This window comes from Botrytis deweyae, assembly GCF_014898535.1.
Source record: "Botrytis deweyae strain B1 chromosome Unknown BDEW_013, whole genome shotgun sequence".
In the NCBI taxonomy this organism is placed as follows: Eukaryota; Fungi; Ascomycota; class Leotiomycetes; order Helotiales; family Sclerotiniaceae; genus Botrytis; species Botrytis deweyae.
In genome coordinates, this window is record NW_024066220.1 from 867,511 (window position 1) to 890,569 (window position 23,059).

General features: G+C 41.6%; 8 protein-coding genes across 8 annotated transcripts; 3 read left to right on the forward strand and 5 right to left on the reverse strand.

Moving 5' to 3' along the window:
- Nucleotides 1–224: 224 nt before the first annotated feature.
- EAE98_006392 (uncharacterized protein) lies at nt 225–1,305 on the reverse strand (the record flags this gene model as incomplete). The annotated part of the gene is made up of 2 exons (XM_038954015.1): nt 225–828; nt 929–1,305. The coding sequence occupies 2 exons, from the start codon at nt 1,303–1,305 to the stop codon at nt 225–227; spliced, it is 981 nt and encodes a 326-aa protein (XP_038809805.1).
- Nucleotides 1,306–2,864: 1,559 nt separating this feature from the next.
- Nucleotides 2,865–4,038, forward strand: EAE98_006393 (uncharacterized protein; the record flags this gene model as incomplete). The annotated part of the gene is made up of 4 exons (XM_038954016.1): nt 2,865–2,921; nt 2,978–3,376; nt 3,431–3,698; nt 3,749–4,038. The coding sequence occupies 4 exons, from the start codon at nt 2,865–2,867 to the stop codon at nt 4,036–4,038; spliced, it is 1,014 nt and encodes a 337-aa protein (XP_038809806.1).
- Nucleotides 4,039–4,945: 907 nt separating this feature from the next.
- On the reverse strand, nt 4,946–5,944 carry EAE98_006394 (uncharacterized protein; the record flags this gene model as incomplete). Its single annotated transcript, XM_038954017.1, has 1 exon — nt 4,946–5,944. The coding sequence occupies one exon, from the start codon at nt 5,942–5,944 to the stop codon at nt 4,946–4,948; it is 999 nt and encodes a 332-aa protein (XP_038809807.1).
- A 3,603-nt stretch (nt 5,945–9,547) lies between these two features.
- On the forward strand, nt 9,548–9,814 carry EAE98_006395 (uncharacterized protein; the record flags this gene model as incomplete). The annotated part of the gene is made up of 1 exon (XM_038954018.1): nt 9,548–9,814. The coding sequence occupies one exon, from the start codon at nt 9,548–9,550 to the stop codon at nt 9,812–9,814; it is 267 nt and encodes an 88-aa protein (XP_038809808.1).
- A 94-nt stretch (nt 9,815–9,908) lies between these two features.
- On the reverse strand, nt 9,909–11,283 carry EAE98_006396 (uncharacterized protein; the record flags this gene model as incomplete). The annotated part of the gene is made up of 4 exons (XM_038954019.1): nt 9,909–10,669; nt 10,722–10,794; nt 10,850–11,100; nt 11,157–11,283. The coding sequence occupies 4 exons, from the start codon at nt 11,281–11,283 to the stop codon at nt 9,909–9,911; spliced, it is 1,212 nt and encodes a 403-aa protein (XP_038809809.1).
- A 192-nt stretch (nt 11,284–11,475) lies between these two features.
- EAE98_006397 (uncharacterized protein) lies at nt 11,476–15,879 on the forward strand. Its single transcript, XM_038954020.1, has 5 exons — nt 11,476–12,086; nt 12,140–12,249; nt 12,301–12,689; nt 12,746–13,019; nt 13,072–15,879. The coding sequence occupies exons 1-5, from the start codon at nt 12,049–12,051 to the stop codon at nt 15,276–15,278; spliced, it is 3,018 nt and encodes a 1,005-aa protein (XP_038809810.1). The 5' UTR covers nt 11,476–12,048; the 3' UTR covers nt 15,279–15,879.
- A 2,425-nt stretch (nt 15,880–18,304) lies between these two features.
- Nucleotides 18,305–18,712, reverse strand: EAE98_006398 (uncharacterized protein; the record flags this gene model as incomplete). Its single annotated transcript, XM_038954021.1, has 1 exon — nt 18,305–18,712. One exon carries the CDS (start codon nt 18,710–18,712, stop codon nt 18,305–18,307), a length of 408 nt encoding a protein of 135 aa, XP_038809811.1.
- A 1,417-nt stretch (nt 18,713–20,129) lies between these two features.
- EAE98_006399 (uncharacterized protein) lies at nt 20,130–20,974 on the reverse strand (the record flags this gene model as incomplete). The annotated part of the gene is made up of 3 exons (XM_038954022.1): nt 20,130–20,548; nt 20,610–20,708; nt 20,770–20,974. 3 exons carry the CDS (start codon nt 20,972–20,974, stop codon nt 20,130–20,132), a joined length of 723 nt encoding a protein of 240 aa, XP_038809812.1.
- Between the last annotated feature and the right edge of the window lie 2,085 nt (nt 20,975–23,059).

The window sequence follows — 23,059 nt, forward strand, 5'->3', positions numbered from 1 at the left end:
ATTGGTGTTTTGCGAAAGGATCTAACCATGCGCTGTCGCACTCAAAATCGCCCCATCGCACTAAAGGGTAGGAATCAAATACTTAATCATTGCAAGATGTGATCGCAGACAGTGTTTCACCACCCAACAATTCTATCCTCATTTCTCGCAGAGAATTCTAGAGAGTTATCGTGTTCTCCCTCACTGCATTTGCCATATCGGTTTATACCAATACAGTGAGATGTTTATACTCCCGAAATTTCCAGCGACGCATGAGAGCCTCTCAACTCCACATTCCTCCCTCTCATAGCACCCACCTCTTCATCCGTCAAACGAATCCCAAAAAACTCCCTGATCACCTGCACCCTCTCACTTTCGCTCTCACAAACCTTCACCAACCGCGTCTTCCCACCCATATTCTCCTTCACATCCCCATTAATCAACATTCTCTTCCCCACAATCTTCTCCCTCCCATGCTCATCCTCCCCCGTCACAAAAGCCACAATCAAAACATTCTTCGTCTGAAAATTCCTCTCGCTCATATTCGTACTCACAAAATAATTCATGATTTCGAAATCCTCCGGCAGGAATTCATGTTCGTTGAACGCGTACCAAGAATTCCATTCCTTGTCGGGTCCGTTGCGATATTGATATATCCAGAGAGGTTTCGATTGGTCGGTTTGTTGCGGGATGGGTTCGTACACGAGACGAATTTCCTGGGTTCCGAGATTGTGAATCGTGTGACCGGGGATGAGGGGGAGGGGTTTGGTGGCTCCGTCACCGCCGAATGCGACGTCGATCATGTATTTGTGGGTGTTGGGGAGTGTGACTATATTTACGATGTGGAACCTGGAGTGCGGTTAGTTTGGAGGGGTGGAGGTTGGGTTTGTGTTTGGGTTTGGGTTGTAAGCGAGGGGTTTTTATGGTAAGTGAGGGGTGCTAATCTTACCAGCCGATGTAATTCCCCCGTGGAACACCATCGTGTGTAGATCTACGTCTGATCCTGACTCCGGCGGTATATGCTTGGAATCCTAGTGCTCTTAACACGTGATTGAAAAATGTGCTACCTTCTAGACAATATCCACCTCTTCCTCGAGCGTTGGTTATGATTTTTGTGAAGAGTGCTTGAGGGTCTAGAGATACCGAGTGATCGGGTGAGTAGTGTAGCAGTAGATTTTCGTAAGGAATAGTGGAGATGTGATGGATGTGTAGAGATGTTAGATAGTCGAGAGTAAGTGCAGGATTGTTTCCCCGTCGATATTTGGAGGGGAGAGAAATGTACTCTTCGTACAGGTCAATTTGTTCAGAGGAGTATGCAGAACTCATTTTGAAATGTGTAAAGGTGTTTGTATCTTGGCCAGAGACTGAGCCCATTACCTGTACTTACCGGTTATATAGGTATGGATGTATATGTACATCAAACTTCACCGTATGACTCATACGGTATGAGTCAGGACTCACATCCTTTTGCATATGTCGGATCGGATTATCTATGGATACCTGTGATTTAACCATTTTGATGATGAGAGTATACTGGCTGAGTAGATACATATCAATAATAGGACGAACAGTGAGATTGATTGTTCAAAGTGGAACCGAAAAGACATGCTCACCAGCCACATGTGGCTTGAGGTTATATAGAGATGACCTCGGGAGCCCTGGAGAGCCTGGAGGTGTTTCGTCGCAAAATTTCCATTTACCTCGTATTTGTAAGATTACGAAAATCATATATCGATTGAGGTGTATGATGGTAGCGACAGAGAACTTTGCTGCCCAACGGACCCAGTGTGAGAGATAACCATCTTCTCTTTCCTCGGTAAGGGAGCACTCGTCCAACTATTGGGTCAGCAAACGCGTCCAGCTCTTGCGAGTCACTCGCGACTCTAACCCTTAAAACCCCTTTTCCGATCTGCAAACCGAGAAAATATTCTCACCACCCTTGCAAGCATCGCCGTTGAGTTCCCCGAATAGCCTGCAGGATGTAGTTGTTATCACATCCACCGTTATGAAGATTGCGGATCGATAGGAGTTGATACTGTGAAGGTTTGTTTCAGAGTACTCGAGTAGCCAATGAGAAATCATTGTGTTCACGGCCTTTCGATTCGAGCTACTATACGATACATGAGCGAAGTTTAACTCTCATAAGCCTCGTCTGATGTAACCTTGTTCCGCTTCAAGGGTCGATAGAATGGTTCCGATTAAGTGTCACAATGATTATCTTACGCGTTTGCGGAGCATCTGTTCAGTTGATGGTACTAATCGGGAACGAGACTTTCATAGTTTGGGAATTGAACGGTCGGACGATGCCTCGGAAATCCAAATTCTTGTCCCGAGCATGAGTTACAAGGATAGACTTTGGGTCCTTGGCCTCAATCGGGAAGCTCGGTATGGAGTGTATCCATGGAATCCATTCTACTGGTTTTATATGGTTTTATATGGTTTCCTTCAACTTACATGGATTGACAATGGCAATATTCTTCATGGCAAAAGAAGGATGGTCTTCTGAAGAGATTTTCCCTCCATGTCTTACATCGTCTCTCCACTCGATCGAAATGAACATCCTTCATTCAAATGGACGAATCAACTGTCATCATTCTTACATTCCTTCTTCAATGGATCAAAATATTATGATCACATCTGTGGTACCGTCGAAAGTAGCCTTTCTCAAAGTAGTAATGCTCACGAAGTTGTGGGGATGCGCCCCAACTACCTAGTCCTAGTCAGATCGTTAGTGCTCGGGGACTATTTCATACCAATGGAATGGCATGAAGCTAGGAAATAAAGTCGGGATTTCCATGCCCTTGGTTTCTTTCGTAAAGCTTTATATTTCTTATTTATGTTGCTATTTTGACATTCCATACACACTCATATTCAATACTGTCAAGATGCATTCTCCAGAATACCTACTCGGTCTTGCCAATATCAATCCGGAATTAGAAGAGGTACATAGTAACATATATTCTATTTGTTACTCGTACTTTGATACTAAAAGACATAGATCTTGAAGATTTCACCAGTGAAGCGGAGGATTAACGCCGATACCGATGTTCCAGAACTAAGAAAACGCCTCCTGGCGACGAAGAAAGAACTTGTTGCAGCCAGCACAGCATCATTAAATCAAGCTTCATTCATCGAAGAAGATCGTCAAATACCAGCTCGAGATGGTCACTCTATCGGAATCAGGATACACAAACCGAAGAATCCTCCCAGTGGAGGTAGTCCCGTCTTTGTAGTCTACCATGGAGGTGGATTTTGTTTAGGTGGGTTAGATAATGAAACTGTTCTATGTAGACAGTGGACGGAGCTGGGAGGAGTGGCGATAAATGTTGATTATAGACTTGCGCCTGAAGATCCATTCCCTGCAGGTGTGAATGATGCTTACGATGCTTTGAAATGGGTAAGTGTTGTGTCGCATCTGACGCTTCTGGATATATACTAATGAATGCGACAGACTGCTTCGAATGTGGAAGAGCTTGGAGTCAACCCAACAAAGGGCTTTTTGGTTGGAGGAATCTCAGCTGGTGCCAACTTTGCATCTATAGTCTCACATTTATATCGAGATGAGAAATTATCTCCACCATTGACTGGCGTCTATCTCTCGATTCCTCCCGTCGTTTCCCATAAAGTGGTACCAGAAAAGTACAAAGACACATACTTGAGTCTCGAACAGAACAAAGATGCTCCATTATTGAACAGGGAAATCGCAGCAACATTCGACAGTAAGTAAACACTCCATCTCACTCCAGATATATCATTTCTAACAAATTAGGACTCTATGCGGCAGGCGAACCAACACACTTACTCACCCCAATATTATTCGAATCTCACAAGGACTTACCCCCGACATATTTCCAGATTTGTGGTATGGATCCTCTACGCGATGAAGGATTTACATACGAAGATATATTAAAAGAGAGCGGAGTTGAAACCAAGACAGATATATACCCGGGCTTACCGCACGGGTTTTGGTCATACTTTCCCGAAGCGGAATTTACAAAGAAGTTTATAGAGGATTGTAAGAATGGGATGTCCTGGTTATTGGAAAAATCGTCGAGATAGTTGGAATAAGATGATGGGGCATATGTTGATAGATGGTAGAAATACTGTATATATGCTAGATACCTCCAGACTCTTGACTTGATTCGCATACTTTGCGCGTACTGGCATGGTGATATCTTGAGCTCGGAATATAGTAATTCAATGTAAATTGCAAATCGCAAAACAAACCTTGTCCTGTTCTATGAGTGAGTAATGATATAGATACCACATCGCAATCTCCAAGTCCCATTCTCGTTCTGCAAGATCCATTAACTTTACAGTAGATCTCAGATCTCACCCCAAATGCATCACCCGAATCTCAACATTTAAGAATTTCAATCCCGACAATTCCATCCTCCTTAAAACGAGAATATTTGTTCCGTTCATAGGAAATAAATAAATTCGCGCAGAAAGCTATTTTTCCAGGTACATAACATACCTAGGTATCTGCAAATAATTCCTGGAGAAATATCATTGGTGGGGTCAGCTGACGGGGGACCAATAGGCGGGGAGATTGTACGAGGCGCTCTTTCATATTCACGAATATGGATATGGATGACTACTCGGTACTGAGGCTGTCGTCGCTTGTTTTCGATGATACCTAGTCATTTATTTTTTTGTCCACAGTGGAATTTATGAGATACGAATTTTGACATTTTTATACTTTGGTTCCAATTCTATACAAAGATGTTCGTGGGCTTGCTGCGACTATGGAACATTTTTATCTATATATCGCGACTCTCGATGTCTATATGATGGAGTATATATCGAATATGTAATCCGGATAAGAAAACACGGGGCATCTTTGATGCGAATCCAAACCAAGATAGATCTATGATCTCGACCAATCTTTACCCAAAAGCATCCATAACACCAATGCAACTCCAACCCAGCCGAACCGCAAAGAACTACAATCCGGACCAAACATCTACTCTCTCCACAACCACTTCTCAAACTCCTCATCACTCACCCCCTTCGGAATATCCTCCACCTTACTCTTCCACCTCTGCGTCCCCCCATAACTATCATCCTTCTTCGGATCCTTCATAAACACCAACGCTTCCACCGCGCCCTCACTATCCTCTCCTTCTCCAAGCACCTTACTCTCTCTATACTTTTTCGCAAACGCGCTCGCCCGCGCCAAATCCCCATGGCGATTACAAATCTGAAACGCATCCCAGTAGACTCTCCCGATTCTCTGATCTCTGATGCCTTCCTCCCGATAAATCGTCGCGAGAGATTTACACGACTTGAGCACCTTTTCCGGGTTCTTCATAACTGTTTCCGCATGACCGATTGCTTGATCTAGAGCGGCTGCACGGATGAGTCGGGCGTCTGATTTTTTAAGCTCGGCGGGTGGAAGCGTGCAGAGCGAACATGTGCAGTCGAATTTGAAGAATTCTTTTAATTCGGCTTTGCGTTCTGAAGAGGGACCGCCCACGTGATAGGAAGTAGTGATTTCTTCTCCGGGCAGGATTTCCCGGACCGCGTGAACGAGAAATTCCTGACGCTTGGGGTTCCAGGAGTGTTGGGTGGTGGGGAGACAGGAATGGTTGATGCGGGAGATGTCTTTGAAGATGCCGCCGATGGGGGAGTTGGGGCCGAGGGGGTACGCGTTGGAGCGGATGATGTTTGTGAGGGGGGAACCTTGGCCGGGGTAATTGTTGTGGAGGGAGAGATAGGCGCGTTGAGATTCTTTGGGGAGGGCCCGCAGGAGCTGCGCGAGTTGCTTTTCGGTGGTGGAGGGGGAGGTGAGGGTTTCGGTTGTGAGGAGGGGTTTTTCGGCGAAGAGGAGGGTTCCTGGGGGGATGACCTGCGTTGCGAGAACGCCTTGGCCTTTTCCGGGGATGGGCTTGATTTCCCAGAATGGGGAGGAGGTCTTGTTGGGGGTGTGCTCCGATGGAGGAGTGTCTTGGCTGGGAGACATGATGGGATATGATATGATATGATACGATACGATACGAATGATAAATACAGGGATTCCCACGGTACGTTATATTTCTATACAAAAATTTCTCGGTCAGGAGTGTGATGAGTGCGCAAACGTGGGTACGAGGAGGAGAGAAGATGAGATGAGATGAGATGCGATGCGATGCGATATAAAAAGTTGTGGAGAGTTCAAAGCGGAAGCAAATTTCTACCCAAGTAACGTGTCCGACAAGTTTGTGATAAGATAAAATCTTTTTTTTTCTCCCTTCCCCTCTTAGTTTCACCTAGGCGCGACTAAAGTTTGACGTTTTTACCCGTTTGGGTAAAATTGTCGAGGGGGTGGAAACCGCGCTCGTGGCTATGATGTAAGATTTCATGGCGTGTGTGATTGGTGGGTACGGTGCAAAGTGAGTGAGTGAGTGATCGACGATCTTTCTTCTTCTCTTTTTTCTTCTCTTTCTCTTTCTCTTTTCTAGCGATACCATACCTAGATACCTTCATCTATTGAGAATCATATCCTACCCACTAGATACAACACATACATACATACATACATGGATACATATATACATACATATATGGAAAAACTCAACATATCAAAAATTCATCAAAAATTCATCAAAAAATTATTAGAAATTCGATTCGTCAAGATATCGTATGCTACCTACGTATATACCTAATAAGTCGGATACCCCACTTTCTGGCCACCCCCCTTTTGGGCCACTTTTTACACCAAAAATGGAAATTTTAACTCTCTCATTTATGGATAGAATTTCATGAAAATTTGTATATATATAATTTAGATCGATTTAAGCTTATTCTGAAATTTTCAGATTTTTAGGATTTTTCTGTATTGAAATCTAGAGCTTCAAAATATCGATTTTTAAATTTGTATGGGAATCACATACAAATTTGAAACTTTTATAAAATCTTTAATAACTTTCGAATAAAAATTGCTAAAAATATATTGTAAAATTTCACTATCACTTTATAATATATTTCATATAATAGATTCAGAAAAAATAAAAAAATTCTCATAAATAAATATTTAAAGGGGTACCCTCAAAATGACAGGGATTATTTATACTACTCTAAACTCACTGTATACTATATCTCTATATCTGTTAATTTTTTTGAATTTTTTTTTGAATTTCTATATAGATTCAAGCTCAAATATCTCAGAAATATATATAGTTTTCTTTTAATAATTGTTGTTAAAAAGTTATTAAAGGTTTTATAAAAATTCTAAATTTGTATGTGATTCCCATACAAATTTGAAAATCGATATTTTGAAGCTCTAGCTCTCAATACAGAAAAATCCTAAAAATCTAAAAATTTCAGAATAAGCTTAAATCGATCTAAATTATATATATACAAATTTTCATTGAATTATATTATATATTGATAGAGATATTAATAGGCCTAAAAAGTGATTTTTGGTGTAAAAGGGTGGCTCAAAACCCTGTTGGCCCGAAAGTAGGGTAACCGACTTATATATTTGAAAACATTAGTATATATACTACTTACTACTTACTACTTACTACTTATTACTTACTATTTATTATTTACTACTTACTACTTACTACTTACTACTTACTACTTACTACTTACTACTTACTACTTACTACTTACTACCTTAGTGAGGGTTGCTGGTTTTTTATTATAGTGTCTCAACTATAAAAATTTATTAGAACTGTGATGTGCAAAATTTGGTGTATTCACAGAGTTATATTTAGTATTATAATAGATTCGAATACAGTATTAAAATAAATATTGTGTATGAAAATAAAACTGTATAGGGAAGTTAACTGTGTATGCGAAGTAAAACTGTGTATGGAAGTAAAACTGTATATGGAAGTAAAACTGTATATACGAAATAAAACTATATATAAATAAATAAAAATAAAATAATCCCCACTTTTTTTTTCCCTAAAAAATATTAGTATTATTCTTCTTCTTTTTTTATTCTTCTTTATTCTTTATTCTTTTATTCTTCTTATTCTTTTTATTCTTCTTATTCTTTTTATTCTTCTTATTCTTTTTATTCTTAATCTTTTTATTCTTAATCTTTTTCAAATTATAAGTAATATATACTACCACTACGCTACTATCCCATATAATTTTTTTAATAATCAAATTCAATTAAATTAGATTACATAATCAAATTCATTTTTATTAATATATATCTCATCTAAATTAATATTAATTTCCTAATATAATACTAATTTTTTAATATAGTATTATTTTTCTAATATAGTATTATCTTTCCAATATAGTATTATCTTTCCAATATAGTATTATTTTTCTAATATAGTATTATCTTTTTAATACAATATTATCTTCCTAATATAGTAATATTATAATTATAATTTAATTTTATATATAGTTTTTTTGTATATACAGTTTTGCCTTGTGTATACAGTTTTGCCTCGCGTATACAGTTTTGCTTCGCGTATACAGTTTTGCTTTTGTATACAGTTTTGCTTTTTATACACAGTTTTATTTTATATATATAATCTTTTCTTTTAAATACAATTTATACACTATAATTAAAAACCAGCAACCCCCACTAAGGTACTTACTATTTACTACTTACTACTTACTACTTACTACTTACTACTTATTACTTACTACTTACTACTTACTACTTATTACTTACTACTTATTACTTACTACTTACTACTTACTACTTATTACTTACTACTTATTATTTACTACTTACTATTTACTATTTACTACTTACTACTTACTACTTACTACTTACTACTTATTACTTACTACTTACTACTTACTACTCACTACTTACTACTATACATACCTAATACCTAGTGCGCCGAATCTCCGAGCTTGGGAATGGATGCACCACCAGTGTCAAGATTCGGATACCTACTAGGTATCCATTCATATCCTCGGATTATCTACGTATAGGGCTGAATGTAAGATTACTCGTACACTTTCGCTTTTATCGTAAGACTTATATCAAACTAAGGTACAGTAGCTCGATAGGTAGGTATCTAATAACTACCTAGGTACTGGTTGGTATATGATAGAAATATTTTCAAAATTGTATATGTAGGTATTTATATATATATATATATATATATATATATATATATAGATTAGATATATACTTGGATTCCTTTTTTACATGCGAAGATTCTTCTTTGAGATGTACCTAGTGTTTCTTGTTGAATACACCTAGTACCTAGGTACCTATCTACAGTATAATTTTTTATCACGTATTGTAGAGTAGAGGAGGAATATCCAGTATTTGCCGAAGATCGGCCGTTGCAAAGCTTGTTATGAAAAATTCTGCTAATACCTACCTACCTAGTAATGAAAGTTTATTGTTGCTAGTACAATACATGTACGTGGATACCGTAAGTGACACTTCAAAGTATATAAGATCTTACAATTGGAAATTCTTATTCGTATGTACTAGTTAGATACCTAGCTATAAACTTTATGGACCAAAGACGCAATTATACTTTTTTATTTATAGTGTGTAAATCCGATTAACTCTTTGCTCGCCCACTGATCCAATACCTATCGTGATTACGGTGCTATGATTTTTCTGCATTCCGTAATTCCATCTCTATCGATGAGATTTGCACAGTTTCTGTTGATCTTTGAGACTTTTGTATCGACTTTGGTTCAAGATCCGTATTTGACCTCTCAAGCTGGGGGTAATTTGAAAGCTTTCAAGGTCATGACTTATCTCGCCGGTCCTGCCGTGGTAATTATCTATTTGAAACACTTTGACTGCCATTTAGCTAACCCATTATCTTGCGGTTGGGCTTGTGGTATTGAGGAAAATTTCGCTCTTCCCGATATGAGGTCCACATCTACGTCCAGTAGAGAGTTATGATTGTATCGCGCCCTTTCCATCCAAGCAATTTTTTTTTAACATTGTTCATTAATTCTGAAGGGGCCGAAAAAAAATTCCCCGTGAAACAGGAACCTCAATGTGCCTTTCCCATTCGTTCGCCTATCTCACTCACAAGCATGCGTAACCCCTTTCGCCTCGCCGCCGAAGTACTACTTAAGAATAAAGCGGCAACAGGCCATGCGTGAATGCCACCTACTTGTTCTTGTCCTCGGATTTCCACCTTTCCTGATTTTTTGAGAAGCATAATGAGATCACGAGTCTCTGGCGCAAATACCTCTTCCGAACCATAAGTGATGAAGAAACCTCTGGTTGGACTGGCCATTCTCCACCAGTCCAAATCTTTACATGCTCCTGGTGAGATTGAAGGATCCAAGACAGAAGCTCGAGATCCAGCGTATTGATGAGCATAAAGATGTAAGCTATCCGCATCTAAATAGTCGCTTGAAGTATTCTTATGTTGTGGTGATTCGAGGGTCGTCCAAGGGGATATCAAAACAGCCATCGCAGGGGTTTCAGTATGTACTCTTTCAATGCTTGGATCCGAGTTGGCAATATCTGGCCTGGCGATGTGGAGAAGCAAGCTGAGAATCAATGTTGCTCCAGCTGAATCGCCACTGACACAAATTTTTGAGGGGTCGTCGGTCATTGACAGAACATACTTGTAGCCAGCAAAGGTTTCGTGAAGCTGAGTTGGATATGATTCATCGGGTACCAAGCTATACTCCAATGCGAAGATGGCAGGATTTCGAAATTTCCTAGAGTCTTTGAGAAGATTCAACCACGCAAGAAGAAATTCGAGATAGAAATAGCTTGATCCCATTGCAAATCCGCCACCTAAAAACTCTTTAGCAATTTCGAGGTTAAATCATAAAACAACTACACCTACCATGAGCATAATAGATTACAATGTCTGGTTCCTTCGTTTTGTCCGCAATGATCCAAATTCCTTTCACATTGTCCTATAAACTTGAATTACTTTGAGGTTATCGACGATGGAGAGCATGTGAAAATTACCTGGTCGACCTCATTCCAATGAATTGGAGATTCAGCATACCCATGACGAAACATGCGAAACTTAAAGAATGGCAGTGCAACACCTTTTGAGAAGAAGACTCGGCCAATATTTGCTGGGATGTAAGCAAAAGCATAACGGACACAACGGATGACTATATCTTCAAACCATGAGGCCTGTTGGACAAAAGGTGATCGTTGCTCACGAGGTGTAAAGAAACGTTCCTTAACGAATGATAGAGGAAGATTGATTACTGCGTGGCTGTCAGTATAGTGTCTATAATGTGTCTTGGACTTGGATGTATTATACACAAAAATGGCAATGCTTGCAGACCACAATTAGCAGTCTGAATGAAGCCGACATGGGTGATCAATTGAGGTGTGAGGAAGAATAGATAGACGACAATATCTAGCCACGAAACTTGACCTAGAAACATGATGAAAAGTAAGTTGATCAATGTGACATTATTAAGAGGATGGAAATAGGAAAAAGAAAGTAACAATGAGGGAGACGTGTAGAAGGGAAAGTTTCTAATAAGTCCAAGGTACTATACGACAGCTAAGGGCAGCTAGAGGCAATCTTGGAAAGATCGTTCATTTCTCAAGCCACTTCATGTTAGTCAGCATCCTTAGCCACAACAACAACTTCCAAGGTTCCATCAATTCCGGGTGAATCATCATGGATATCATCGTTGAATAGAGAATCATCAATCATCGTTGAATAGAGAATCAGCAGTGTGCTCATAGGCCGCTGTACTGTTGCTCAAAAACGGTGAGAAAACATCTAACATCTACTTAGTAGGCAATTGCAGCAGCCAATGTTTGTACAATACAATCCATACGTTAATCAGATCATCCTCCCTCTCTACAGTACAGATATGGTATTATCACGTGAGTGGCATATCACTGCTCGGAACTAAAAAGTTTAATTGCCGACCACCTTGCCATCAATTTATGTATGGGCAGCAAGCTAAAAACTTGACATCCGCCTCGTCGCAAATGCAAACGCGACCATTGTCAAACTCAACATCTTCATTAATACCATGAGCCTCTTTGAATGACTTTTTTGCATTCATGCAAATAGAGAGCCGTCCATTCCTTTACCCTTTCTTTCCTACCTCAATATCAGGTTTACAATAAACCAGCATTAATCAGTGCGTACATATATTTCGATCTTGGAATTTCGGGTCAGGAAGATCAATATGTCTGCGCCTACTGCAGCTCAAGCTGAACTCATCAGGTATGTTTTCCAAAAGTTACAGTAAAATTTGACAATGGCTCACACTGCTCCAGCTCTCTATCTCAAGATGAGATCCCAATCAAGCTGCGATGCGCCATATGTAGCAAATTAGCAGTCAATGCTTTTCGTATGCCTTGTTGTGACCAGGCTATCTGCGAGACTTGTAAGCTCACCATTTGCGCATCGAACAGTGCCAGTTGTTAACTTGTCAAAGGTCATTCTACTCTTCCTTCTTCCTGTCCGGTCTGCGAACACACACCAGTGGCTTCGGAGGATTGCAAACCTCACAAATCATTACGAACCACGATCAAGGTCTTTTTGAGAACAGAGGAGAAGAAGCGCGTTGATGCCGCAGCTAAGCAAAGTAAAGAAACGCCGCCAGCTACACCTGCAGACGCTCTACCAACTCCAACAGAGTCGAACAGTTTAGCCGGACCTGTTGATAGCACTCCAAACGTACAGGACGACACTGCGTCTTCAAACGAAGTACAGACAGATACCGAGTCTGCTAAACCTGCGGAGAGTATTATCGCATCGGCAGAAGCCGGCGCATCGGAGGAAGCACAATCTGAAGCGCACGATGTTCCACAGCCCTCGATTGAGGTATGATTACAGGATCACAGCTATAAATGGGACTTATGGAAACTAACACTGATTAGGAGATTGCGCCTGGACAAGAGTCTGATGAGGATGCCAAGCAGGTAGATGCACCAGTTGACGGTGACAAGGGCGAGGAGAATGACACTGCAGAGAAAGAGGGCCAAGACGGCGCAGCTCAAAATGCGGCTTTTGGAAGTGGTTTCGGGTTTGATCAGTCTTCCTCTGGTGGCTTTCCCGGCATGGGCTTTTCTGGCGATTTCAATCCCATGCAAATGATGATGGCAATGCAGAATGGGATGGCTCCAGGAAGTTTCGGGAGTTTTCCCATGATGGGTATGTTTGTGAACAAACTTTATAGCGAATGGAACACTAACTACTATTGCAGGAATGCCAGGGATGAGTATGGATCCAATGACAATGCAAAATATGATGATGAATGGTGGCTTTGGTGGGGCAGGCATGGGCATGAATGGCATGAACATCGGTATGGGTATGGGAAACTTCGATGGCGGTGTAAATTCTGGTTTCAATAATGGGTGGAATCCCCAACAATCATGGAATGTCGGACCAGATAATTTCAATCATCCAAATGCTGCTGGCATGGGCCCTGGTGATTATGGAGCAAATAATTCTGGTTTTCCACAAAATGCTGCAGGATTTAACCAAGGTAATTATGGACGCGCAAATCAGTACAATGACCATCAAAACAGTTATTCACAATTCCAAGGCCGTGGACGAGGTAGAGGCAGAGGTGGCTGGCAACAAAATCGGGGTGGCTATGGACATGGTTTTAATGATCACTCCCATAACTCACAGCAGCTATTTGGCCAAGGTCAGCAATCTTCTGAATCATATAATGAAAATGATCCAATTTCTGCAAATCCGAAGGAAGATGATGAATCTGGAAGCGCGCCTAAAGTCGATGAGTTTGGCAGAGAATTACGCCAAGAAACCCCTAAGAACGAAGCAGAAGGCGGTGCTGGCAGCATTAAAACTCAGAGTGCCGAACTTTCTGCGATTAAGGACGACAAAGAACACCAAGTAGACCCAGAAGATGCCGCACAAGATGTCTCTTCGGGATTTGGGAATGATGACTTTACCCCACAACCCATACAATCACTGGAGGCAAATGAATCTGCCGCTTTTGCACCGATGCCCATGATTGGAGATGGTTTCAATGCTATGTCCCCTGTAGATCCAAATATGCGCTATTTTGGCCACCCGAGAGGTGGATTTTCACAATCACGTGGTGGTCGTGGTGGGAGTTTCTCTGCCATGCAACCTCCATTTGTGAAGCCTGTTGACGTACCTATCAACGCACCCACTGGACCGAAAGCTATGCGCGAGGGACCAAAACCAGCCCTTCCCCATATTAGAATTCACAGTTTTTCCATCGCGGGTAAAGCTGGCGCTAGTGCGCGAGGTAGTATTAGCGGTGTTAGTGTAGCACCAGAATCTGCCACACAAGATAGAGGACGAACTAGGTCTCCCTCACAACAGAAGGAGAAAGCAAGATCAAGATCAAGGTCCAAATCTAAAGATCACAAGAGAGACAGAAGTAGAGAACGACGTCATAGGCGCAGACATAGATCCGCTTCTCGATCTCGCTCTGAAGACGAGGAAGAAAGTGAGCGGCGACGAGAAAAGAGGCGAGAGGAGCGTAGACGTCGTCAACTCGAGAATGAAGCAGATCCCTCGCGTAATGCAAAAGATGCTAAGCCCGAGAAAAAGAATGAAGATGAAAGGAGAAGAGATGACGAAGATAGATCTAGATCAGCCTCACCACAGGAGTCAAAGAGATCAAGTCATAGAAACAGCCGTCGCGATCGCGATAAATATCGTGATAGAGAAAGAGATGATGACAAACACAGGTCTTCGTCTCATAAGCATCGTTCTAGCCATCGTTCTCACCGTGATGAACGTTCCAGAAGTCGAGAACGCGAACGTAGCGAACGTGACCGTGAAAGGGAACATCGTCATAGACAAAGCCGACATGCATCTCGTGACGCTGAGGAGAGGGTAAAAGGGGACACTCCCCTTCAAACTCCTACTGAACCAGGTCATGCGCCTAGAAAATTGTCACTCATCTCCAATGGACTTAATGGCATTGAAATCAAAGGCGCAAGCTCTCGCAACAGATCCTCTAAAGACATCGATATGCCCCTAAATATCCCTACCGGACCGAAAGGTGGTCAGCGGGACCGTGATCGTAAACGCGAGAAGGATCGTTCAAGTCATCACACTGAATCTCGCAGCTCTCGTAGAGATTCAGAGCGAAATACTACATCCTCCCGTGATCAAGAAAAAGAACGCCCCGAGAAGAAACGAGAAGATGTCGACCCACATACCTTGGAGCGAGAAGCACGTAATAGAGAAAGATTACTGAAAGAAGCACAACGTATTGCAGGTCTCACAAGTGCTTTTGGCACCGGTAGAAAGAGGAGCCGTGATGACATTGATGACAGTAGTGGGAAGAAGGGAAGGAAGAGGGGCAAGCGAGGCGGTGTAGCAAATAGGGATGGCGGAGATGACACTGACGAGGCCAGAATTGCTAGATTAGAGGCAGAAAGGGAGAGTTCGAGATGGGCCTAATTGATGCTCTTCGTGGCTTAATACCTCAATCTCTCGTGCTACATTTGAACAGGAGTCTGAGAATCTGCACGTACTCAGCATGCATATAATCGGCGCATAATGATGTCTCAGCTGAAAATGACATGGAAATCGCAACTTCATCAATGAATGATACAAACGGCAATTTAAATCGGGCTAGTTGGTTGGCATTTTGCAGTCGCAAGTATGGGTTGTATGATGGAATGGTTAGCTTGAGTTATACCCCGCACTCCACTTTAGGGTTGGTGAAATGAATGATACAATGTACCTAGGTAGGGAGGGGGTGGATTCATTAAGCTGATTGAGATAATCGGGAATTGAGTAGCGGAAATATAATGATATTAATGAATCTTTGATGAATAGATAGATGTTGGGTGTGTGGTGTGTCATTTTAATGTGTGATATGGGTGTATGGGTGAATTGAGCGTCTTTTCAAGTTGTATGACGATTTCTACGTGTTAGTTTATAGGGTTTAAAGGGTATACGTTAGTAACGAAAATCGCTTTAGGGGTGAATATTGCATTATTGTTATTTGATTGGGTTGGAGAGGTGAATAGGAGGAGTATTGCTGGGTTTGTAATGATGAATTTATCTTGAAGAGAATAAAAAAATCTATTGGTTATATTATATCTATAATTGAATACTACGATAAACTCCTTTTCTATTCTCTATATGTTTTTTAATTACTTGGATATTATATATTATGAGATATATATATTTTCTATTCTTGTGTCTCTGGAAATCTATAATGGAATCTGTATTAAAGATATATGAGTAAGTCTTTAGTAGCGGGAATATAGTTTGTTTTGTTTCCTGGGAGAGATTTAGAGGATTTAGATGGGAAGTTGGGGTGGGTTTGTAGAATCTGATCTCTCATCTTAGGATATATTCTTCTATAATATAATCTAATCTTTCATCATAGGATCTATCCCCCCCTTCATTAGAAATTCTAGCTTAAAGTAGTTACAATCTTTCAGTTTAAGGTAAATTCTATAATAGATTCTGTAATATATGAGTATATTGTCTTCTAATTATGTGGCATGAGAGTAATTTGTCGTTTTTGTCTTCTCTGGATTCTGACTACTATATGTTAGATTCTATCATAGATTCCATATAGATAAATTCGAATATATGAAATCCAAAGAGCATGAGAGTAGAGCAAGTATGATTCTTAGGGTATAAGAGTAGGTAATTTATAGTAAATTCTATAATAGGTTGCGTACTCATATAGCTAGATTCTAGTTATTGTAAATTGAATTCTTTTCTCTGCTATTTTAGAATATGTATATTCTCTACAGAGTTCATTCTTTCATTTTCAATTCTAACGTACAATCATAGAATTTAGAATCCTAGCCTTCTATTAGAGAATCTTGATTAAAGTGGCTAGAATCTATTATATAATTCAAGAGCATTAGGCAATTGCCTCCCTATACAATTGAAGAGCTGTAATTAGCTCAAGTTGCAATATGAAAGATCTCGTTAGTAACAACAAGTATGTTCAGGCTTCGGCTCGAAACTTAAAACTCTAGATCATGTTTCAAGTATGACTCTTGACAGGGTACAGCGGGAAACATTGGCTAGAATATGAAGGCATTCAGAGATAATGGTACTAGCTTACCGCAAGGTTAAGAGCTCTGATGTATAAATATATCAGAGCTCTACTAATACTAATCAAGGCTTACTCCCTCTGCACTAGCACCACAAGAACCATATCTCTTGACAGATCAGACAACTGACTTCCTGTTTGGTTGAAAGGCTATGATCAGCTCAAGTTGTCATATCGTTAATATCATTGGTAACAGCAAGTACCTATACGCAGGTCTCTGCTCGAAATTTGTAATCCTAGATTGGTAATGTCCGCAACGCCAGTCTGGTGCGAGGTATCAATGCGGTGCGAGGTGGTCGGATGAGATGGTAAGATGGCAGGGTGCGTGATGGGATGGAAAGTCATGCGGGTGAGTATCTCTTAGAATTAGAGTTGTTCAATACCCTCCCTGGTCATGCTTACTGGGAATGTCACAATTATACTGAATCGCCGATCTGTTGTGTGAGACTCCTTTAGGGTCCCATATATTTATGGGGTAGAGTCCCATTGTATTGATGGTAGCGTCGGATACTTTCCGAGGTGGATTAATTACTATAGGATGCTTTATCTGCCGAGTCTTTCATGAAGTTATACTTAGTTCGTGGGATACCCTGAAGTGATATCGTAGTATTGTATCTTGGTGTTTGTTAATAACTGCCGACTTATGTTGTTGTCACCAGGAGTCAAATTCCAGCACCTGATGGAATACTCCTCCACTCCTTGAATTGAACGATGTTAGTTTATAACAGCATATTTTCCTGGTATAGAAGTTCCCCAGTCTCATGATTTTGTTGTGGGGGTCAATTCGTGGGGGTCTTTGAGTTATGAGCTCACTTCCCCCTACCAGCAAGCTAACCACGTGTTCATACCGTGCGCGTCCCACAGTGTCAAATTTCCGCTTATCTCCATCAAGGGAGTCATAGCTGGGGAATAAAGAGGTCTAGAATCAAATTATCGGATGATACTATCACGATTATGGTGCTGTCGATGCACTTTGTCGCCAACTTGCTAGGTAGGTAGTTTGACGCAATGTCTCGGTACTGGCACATAAGATGATTTCGGCTTCAGATCATCACTATGTCTTAGTTTAATCCCGTGGAATTAGTGGTCGGACTTCCGGGCATGAAAGATATCTGGGGATCTGCATGAACTCTATTGAAGATGACCAACTACTGCTGTTGAATTATTCCGGGAATCCACCCTGCATTAAAAGTCCGCATTGCATTATACCGAGGAAACAATCAGGATTATAGTAATACTCCTTGCCATTATCGGGTCCAATTCAATGGTACACACGAGGCGTTTTCTCACCTTGGCACGGGTTACGACTCATTTGCGGGGCTACTAAGCGAGATGCTGAAAGGGGGAGGGGCTTGAGCGTCTCGAAGCTTGTGCACCTAGGAAGATAGGGCAAATTGCTCCGCTACTTGGCTGTGACACTACCTTCCCCATGAAAGCAACTGGTTAGGACCCGTCTATCCGATCCTGCAGGTTTGACAGGATACTTGGCTGTGACACTACCTTCCCCATGAAAGCAACTGGTTAGGACCCGTCTATCCGATCCTGCAGGTTTGACAGGATACTTGGCTGTGACACTACCTTCCCCATGAAAGCAACTGGTTAGGACCCGTCTATCCGATCCTGCAGGTTTGACAGGATACTTGGCTGTGACACTACCTTCCCCATGAAAGCAACTGGTTAGGACCCGTCTATCCGATCCTGCAGGTTTGACAGGATACTTGGCTGTGACACTACCTTCCCCATGAAAGCAACTGGTTAGGACCCGTCTATCCGATCCTGCAGATTTGACAGTATGACAATCTGACGGCATTGAAGTTTGGAATGGCTAGAGCCCCTGGGCGCTCCGGTTCGTTATTGGTACGATACACCCACAGTAATATATTAGAAATGCATGAGCTTAAGATAGGCTTTGATCCCTACTCATGGAATTCATGCTTATGTTTTGGGTGCCGAATGAATACGGGGCTCGTTCCGAATTCGGTCATGGAATTGGCCGAGAGTCTGCAACAGACCGAAGATGGAATTTCCTGATATCGGTTACTGTTGAAATTCAGCAAGGGTTGTGTGTAGACTAGGGTTGTGGAATAACGTTCGGATAAATTTGTACTGTCCGTCAAGCGCTATTTTGCTTGTCCGCCTGTCATACCAGCATTAATACATACATGATATAGCATTGAGCGCATTTGAAACATCTCGAATTATATGACCGATCCAACTTAATTTCTTAAGACTGGACTGTCTATATCCCTGATTGTATAATATTCATATGATGGTATAGCAGTGGTGTTCTATTCCGGCCACAGATGTCCATTCGACGGTCATGACTTAACCATGAGATGATATTTTCAACCCAAGTATAGACTTTAAGGAGTAATAGCGGTGAGTTCAATATTCCAAAAATTTCATGCTATTGATTATATATCCAGGATTCGCTAGGATGTTTGAATCAATGCGTATCATTCGTTGGGTAAGCTTCATTACCCCTGCATAACAGTCGGTGAAGAAAGGGCCTGGCTTTAATGCTAATAATTATGTTTGTCTGAAGACATTCCCCGTGCTTTTTTATCGTTCTATGCAATCCTGTGATAACGCGTTGGAAAGTGTTTGCATACTAACTTGAATTTTCTTTAGCTCTTATCACGTCGCATGGAATGGCGCTATGATGTGTGCATGCTTTATCGATTGGGACCACAACTAACGAAATAATTTCTCTCACGCCTTCATGTTGGTAACTTTTTTGAAGAGACTGATCAGGGCATTGTAGGCAGTACAATGTTCCACGACGTTATGACCTATGCTGATGTATAATTTATGTGCTATGCATGATGCAAAGCCGATTCTACTAAATGTGCAGCGGTCAAAGCAGCTGCTGCGGGGTATTGAGACTAGAGGCTAACGTCAAAGAATAATGTAGTCTCGCTCGTTCAGTTCAGATGAAGAGGATTTGGATTTTAATCTTAAAGTGTTATAGCTTCTCTCGCACAATGAGAAAACCCCACAGCTCTTTCTATTTAATTCCGAGACCCAATGAATGTAAGCTTTACAACTTGCATACCGAGAAGAATGAGGCGATAGTATTGATGTCATTTAGAGTGACACTAATGAAATAGCTGCGAGAGAACATCCGTCTTCAATAGCGACCGTCTCCAAACACAGCCACGCATTCATTCAAGCCTCCTTTCCCGTAGATACCTGAAGCATTTGTGATAGCGGTGGACATTTGAATATCACCATCTGTGATAAGGGTCGCTTCCTGGCTGTCCACATCGGCTCAGATCATATTCACCTTCAAAAGTCGCATACTCGTTCTCGACACCTGTGCCCGTCATATCATGGAGGTTCGAGGGTAGATCACACATTGTTGATGGATCAACATGACTCCAAATACTTCCAATCGTCGTAGTTGTCGTTGGTAATGGCTCGAAATCAGAATGTGGCAGGTTGACAACCTGAAATTCACTTGCATCGGGAGGTCGTAGAGAAATGATAGTCGGGCTAATCGTATTGCCATGAGACTGCGGCACGCCAGCTGAAACCAATGGAGCCATCGAAGGGGTTGAGAGGACTTCGTGGGTGTCGACAGGAATGTACCTTGAGTTCGATATGGTACTTGACGGTGGAGGCATTGAGGAGAAATCTCCAGAAACTTGACACAATTGATTAGGATTGTCATTGTAAAGATTCAATTTTAGTGGGAGGCAACCCACTTTGGGAAGAATTCCCGACCTCTGGGCTTCGAGAGCGATCTGCAACTAGAGAATGACTGCCTTGCAGGTTGCTGAAGTCTTCTGGAACGAACAAGTGATCTTTGCAAGAGTTATAAGCTAAGATTTCCATTATTTCCATCTTAATTTCATGGCTACATACCATCATATCCAGGATGCTTGTTTTGCATGTGTTTTTTGAAATCGTGTCGCCTTTTTCCACCGCGATAATTGCAGTCTGGTTCACTGCAACAGTACTTTTTATCCCCATGAACGGTCGTTTCGTGACGGCGAGCACCTGTGCGACGCGTAAAGGTCTTGTTGCAACCAAAGTATCCGCAGTGAAACTGTGGACGGTTTTGAGCCATATTTTATTGCAGAAAATCCAAGGCCTTGGATGAAGAAAGTATGGGGAATGGAGCATTGCCGGAAATATGTAAGTTAAGGCGAACTGCTCATGAAGTAAGTAGTTAGACATCGGCTAGCTACCGATGCCTCTGGCCGGATATAGCAATTTACTAATCCAAGTCGTTTCGTCTAATAACTCCAGGCGTCCATAGTTGGATGGACTGCAATGCAAGGCTCAAACCAGTAAAGAAATAAACAGACTTGAGAATTAATAAAACTTCAGGCTGCCACGTCACGAAACTAACAAACCCATAACTTGTGTTACCAGACTGACCGGATCAAGCATTGTCAAAGCCTTTGAGCTGCTGCAACGTCCCGAATAACAATTTCTTGGCAATGCAGTTGGTAAGAATCTTTGAAGTAATTGTTCTCGGAGATAAACCAAGCAAGCCAATAGTTCCCATAAAATCCATATTCTCGGCAGAATTAGATCGACTTACGCGTTGTGACATTCAGATGCGGTAAAGAGCCTCGAATCCTAGGCGTAAGCCCTGCTAAATATCTGTGAATTCTGCGGAATGAAACCCTGCCTACAGTCTTGTACTGATCTGACAATATTTATTGTTATCTATAGTTGAGTGAAAAGACAACTCTGGTCCGTAGAAGCAGGTTTCGTCGCAGGCCAATGTTGGAACGAGGCAAACCAGGCAAATCTGTCTGCATGAATTGACACTCACCGCTTCTAGACATAATACTATTCAAAGTAAGACGCTTTGACTATAGTCGTTATTAAGTATCATGGAAGTTTTAATGTTAAGGCTGGGTGGAATGTAATTAAAGATGTTGATGGACACTCATTGCTGTCAGTGCAACCCCAGGATACGGGCTGGTTCGCGCCTCGAATACATGCAGCGTGAAATGGGAAAGAGTAATAAGTTTTACTTTTTTGGTTTGCCCACTGTAGAAATCTGTATGACTCATCTAGCTCACTTATGCAGTGCAAGTCCCGGTCCCTTGGAATTAATTGCTTCACTCCCAAGAAACGAGGTTCTACCAGTATATCTTTCGGAGAAAAAAGTCTGTCGAAAGTAACACGCGATTTTTGTTTACTACCACGCGCAGAGAATGGCACACAAACTTCAACGGTGGAAGAAGTCTTTCAGATGTGGCTTTGTTCATCGAAGGATAGTGTGAAGCCCGCATCTTCGAGCGAAAACCGATAGCAAAAGCGTCGCCAGAGCACTATGAAAGAAGGAAATGCTTGAAATTGTATTTCAACAGACGCCAGTAGCCAAATCGAGTGATCTATTTAGAATAGATGCTTGATAAGGGTGTCAATTAAAGGGCCTCTGCAAGGTTTAACTTTCAGATGTTAAAGATCATCGATATGATAGCGTTGCATTGAGAGGAAAACCCAGTCGAGTCCACAAGTAGGATTCAGATTTGTGGTGGAGCGTCCCGCGAATCAGTTTATTTAGAGAGCGCCCTGTTGGACTATGCAACTAATGACGGCCACTAGAAACCTCAAGCCTGAGTGATGGGTGCGTAAGCACGAGCGGCCTTTAGTCAAGTGTTGTGGTTCTTCTCGGGTTCCGATCGTGCGAACTAATCGTGATTCTAGTCAAAGATCGGAATGCGATGGTGACTGGGGACCACACCGAAATCGATGGAAGATTTCAGACGTTAGATCGTCTCGAGAAGTTCATAAGACTTGGTGGAAGGCGCATTCCAGGGTCTCGGAAGTCTACCTATCATTTCATCTGAAAACAACCCGAATGACAACGCCAACTTTGAAGTTGCAAAAGGCTAGAAGTAACAGAACTCGGTGTGAGCCCCAACCATGATTATTTCGACATGACAGCTGCAGCGATAGTGATATGTGGTACTGCATTGATGCCCACAAACGGAAAGTCATTCGGTAGATCTGTAAAAATGCTTGAAGGTTATCTGCTCAGGATTCCAAGAACGTACCGGAATTTCCAAGTTAGGTTGAGTTTTGCCGATCAAGGTTAGAGTTGCCCCGAGTGTCCCCAAACTTATCGCGATCTTATATCCTTGGTTCTTTATGCCAATGAATTTTCGGGATCATTGTGTTATGTCTCGCT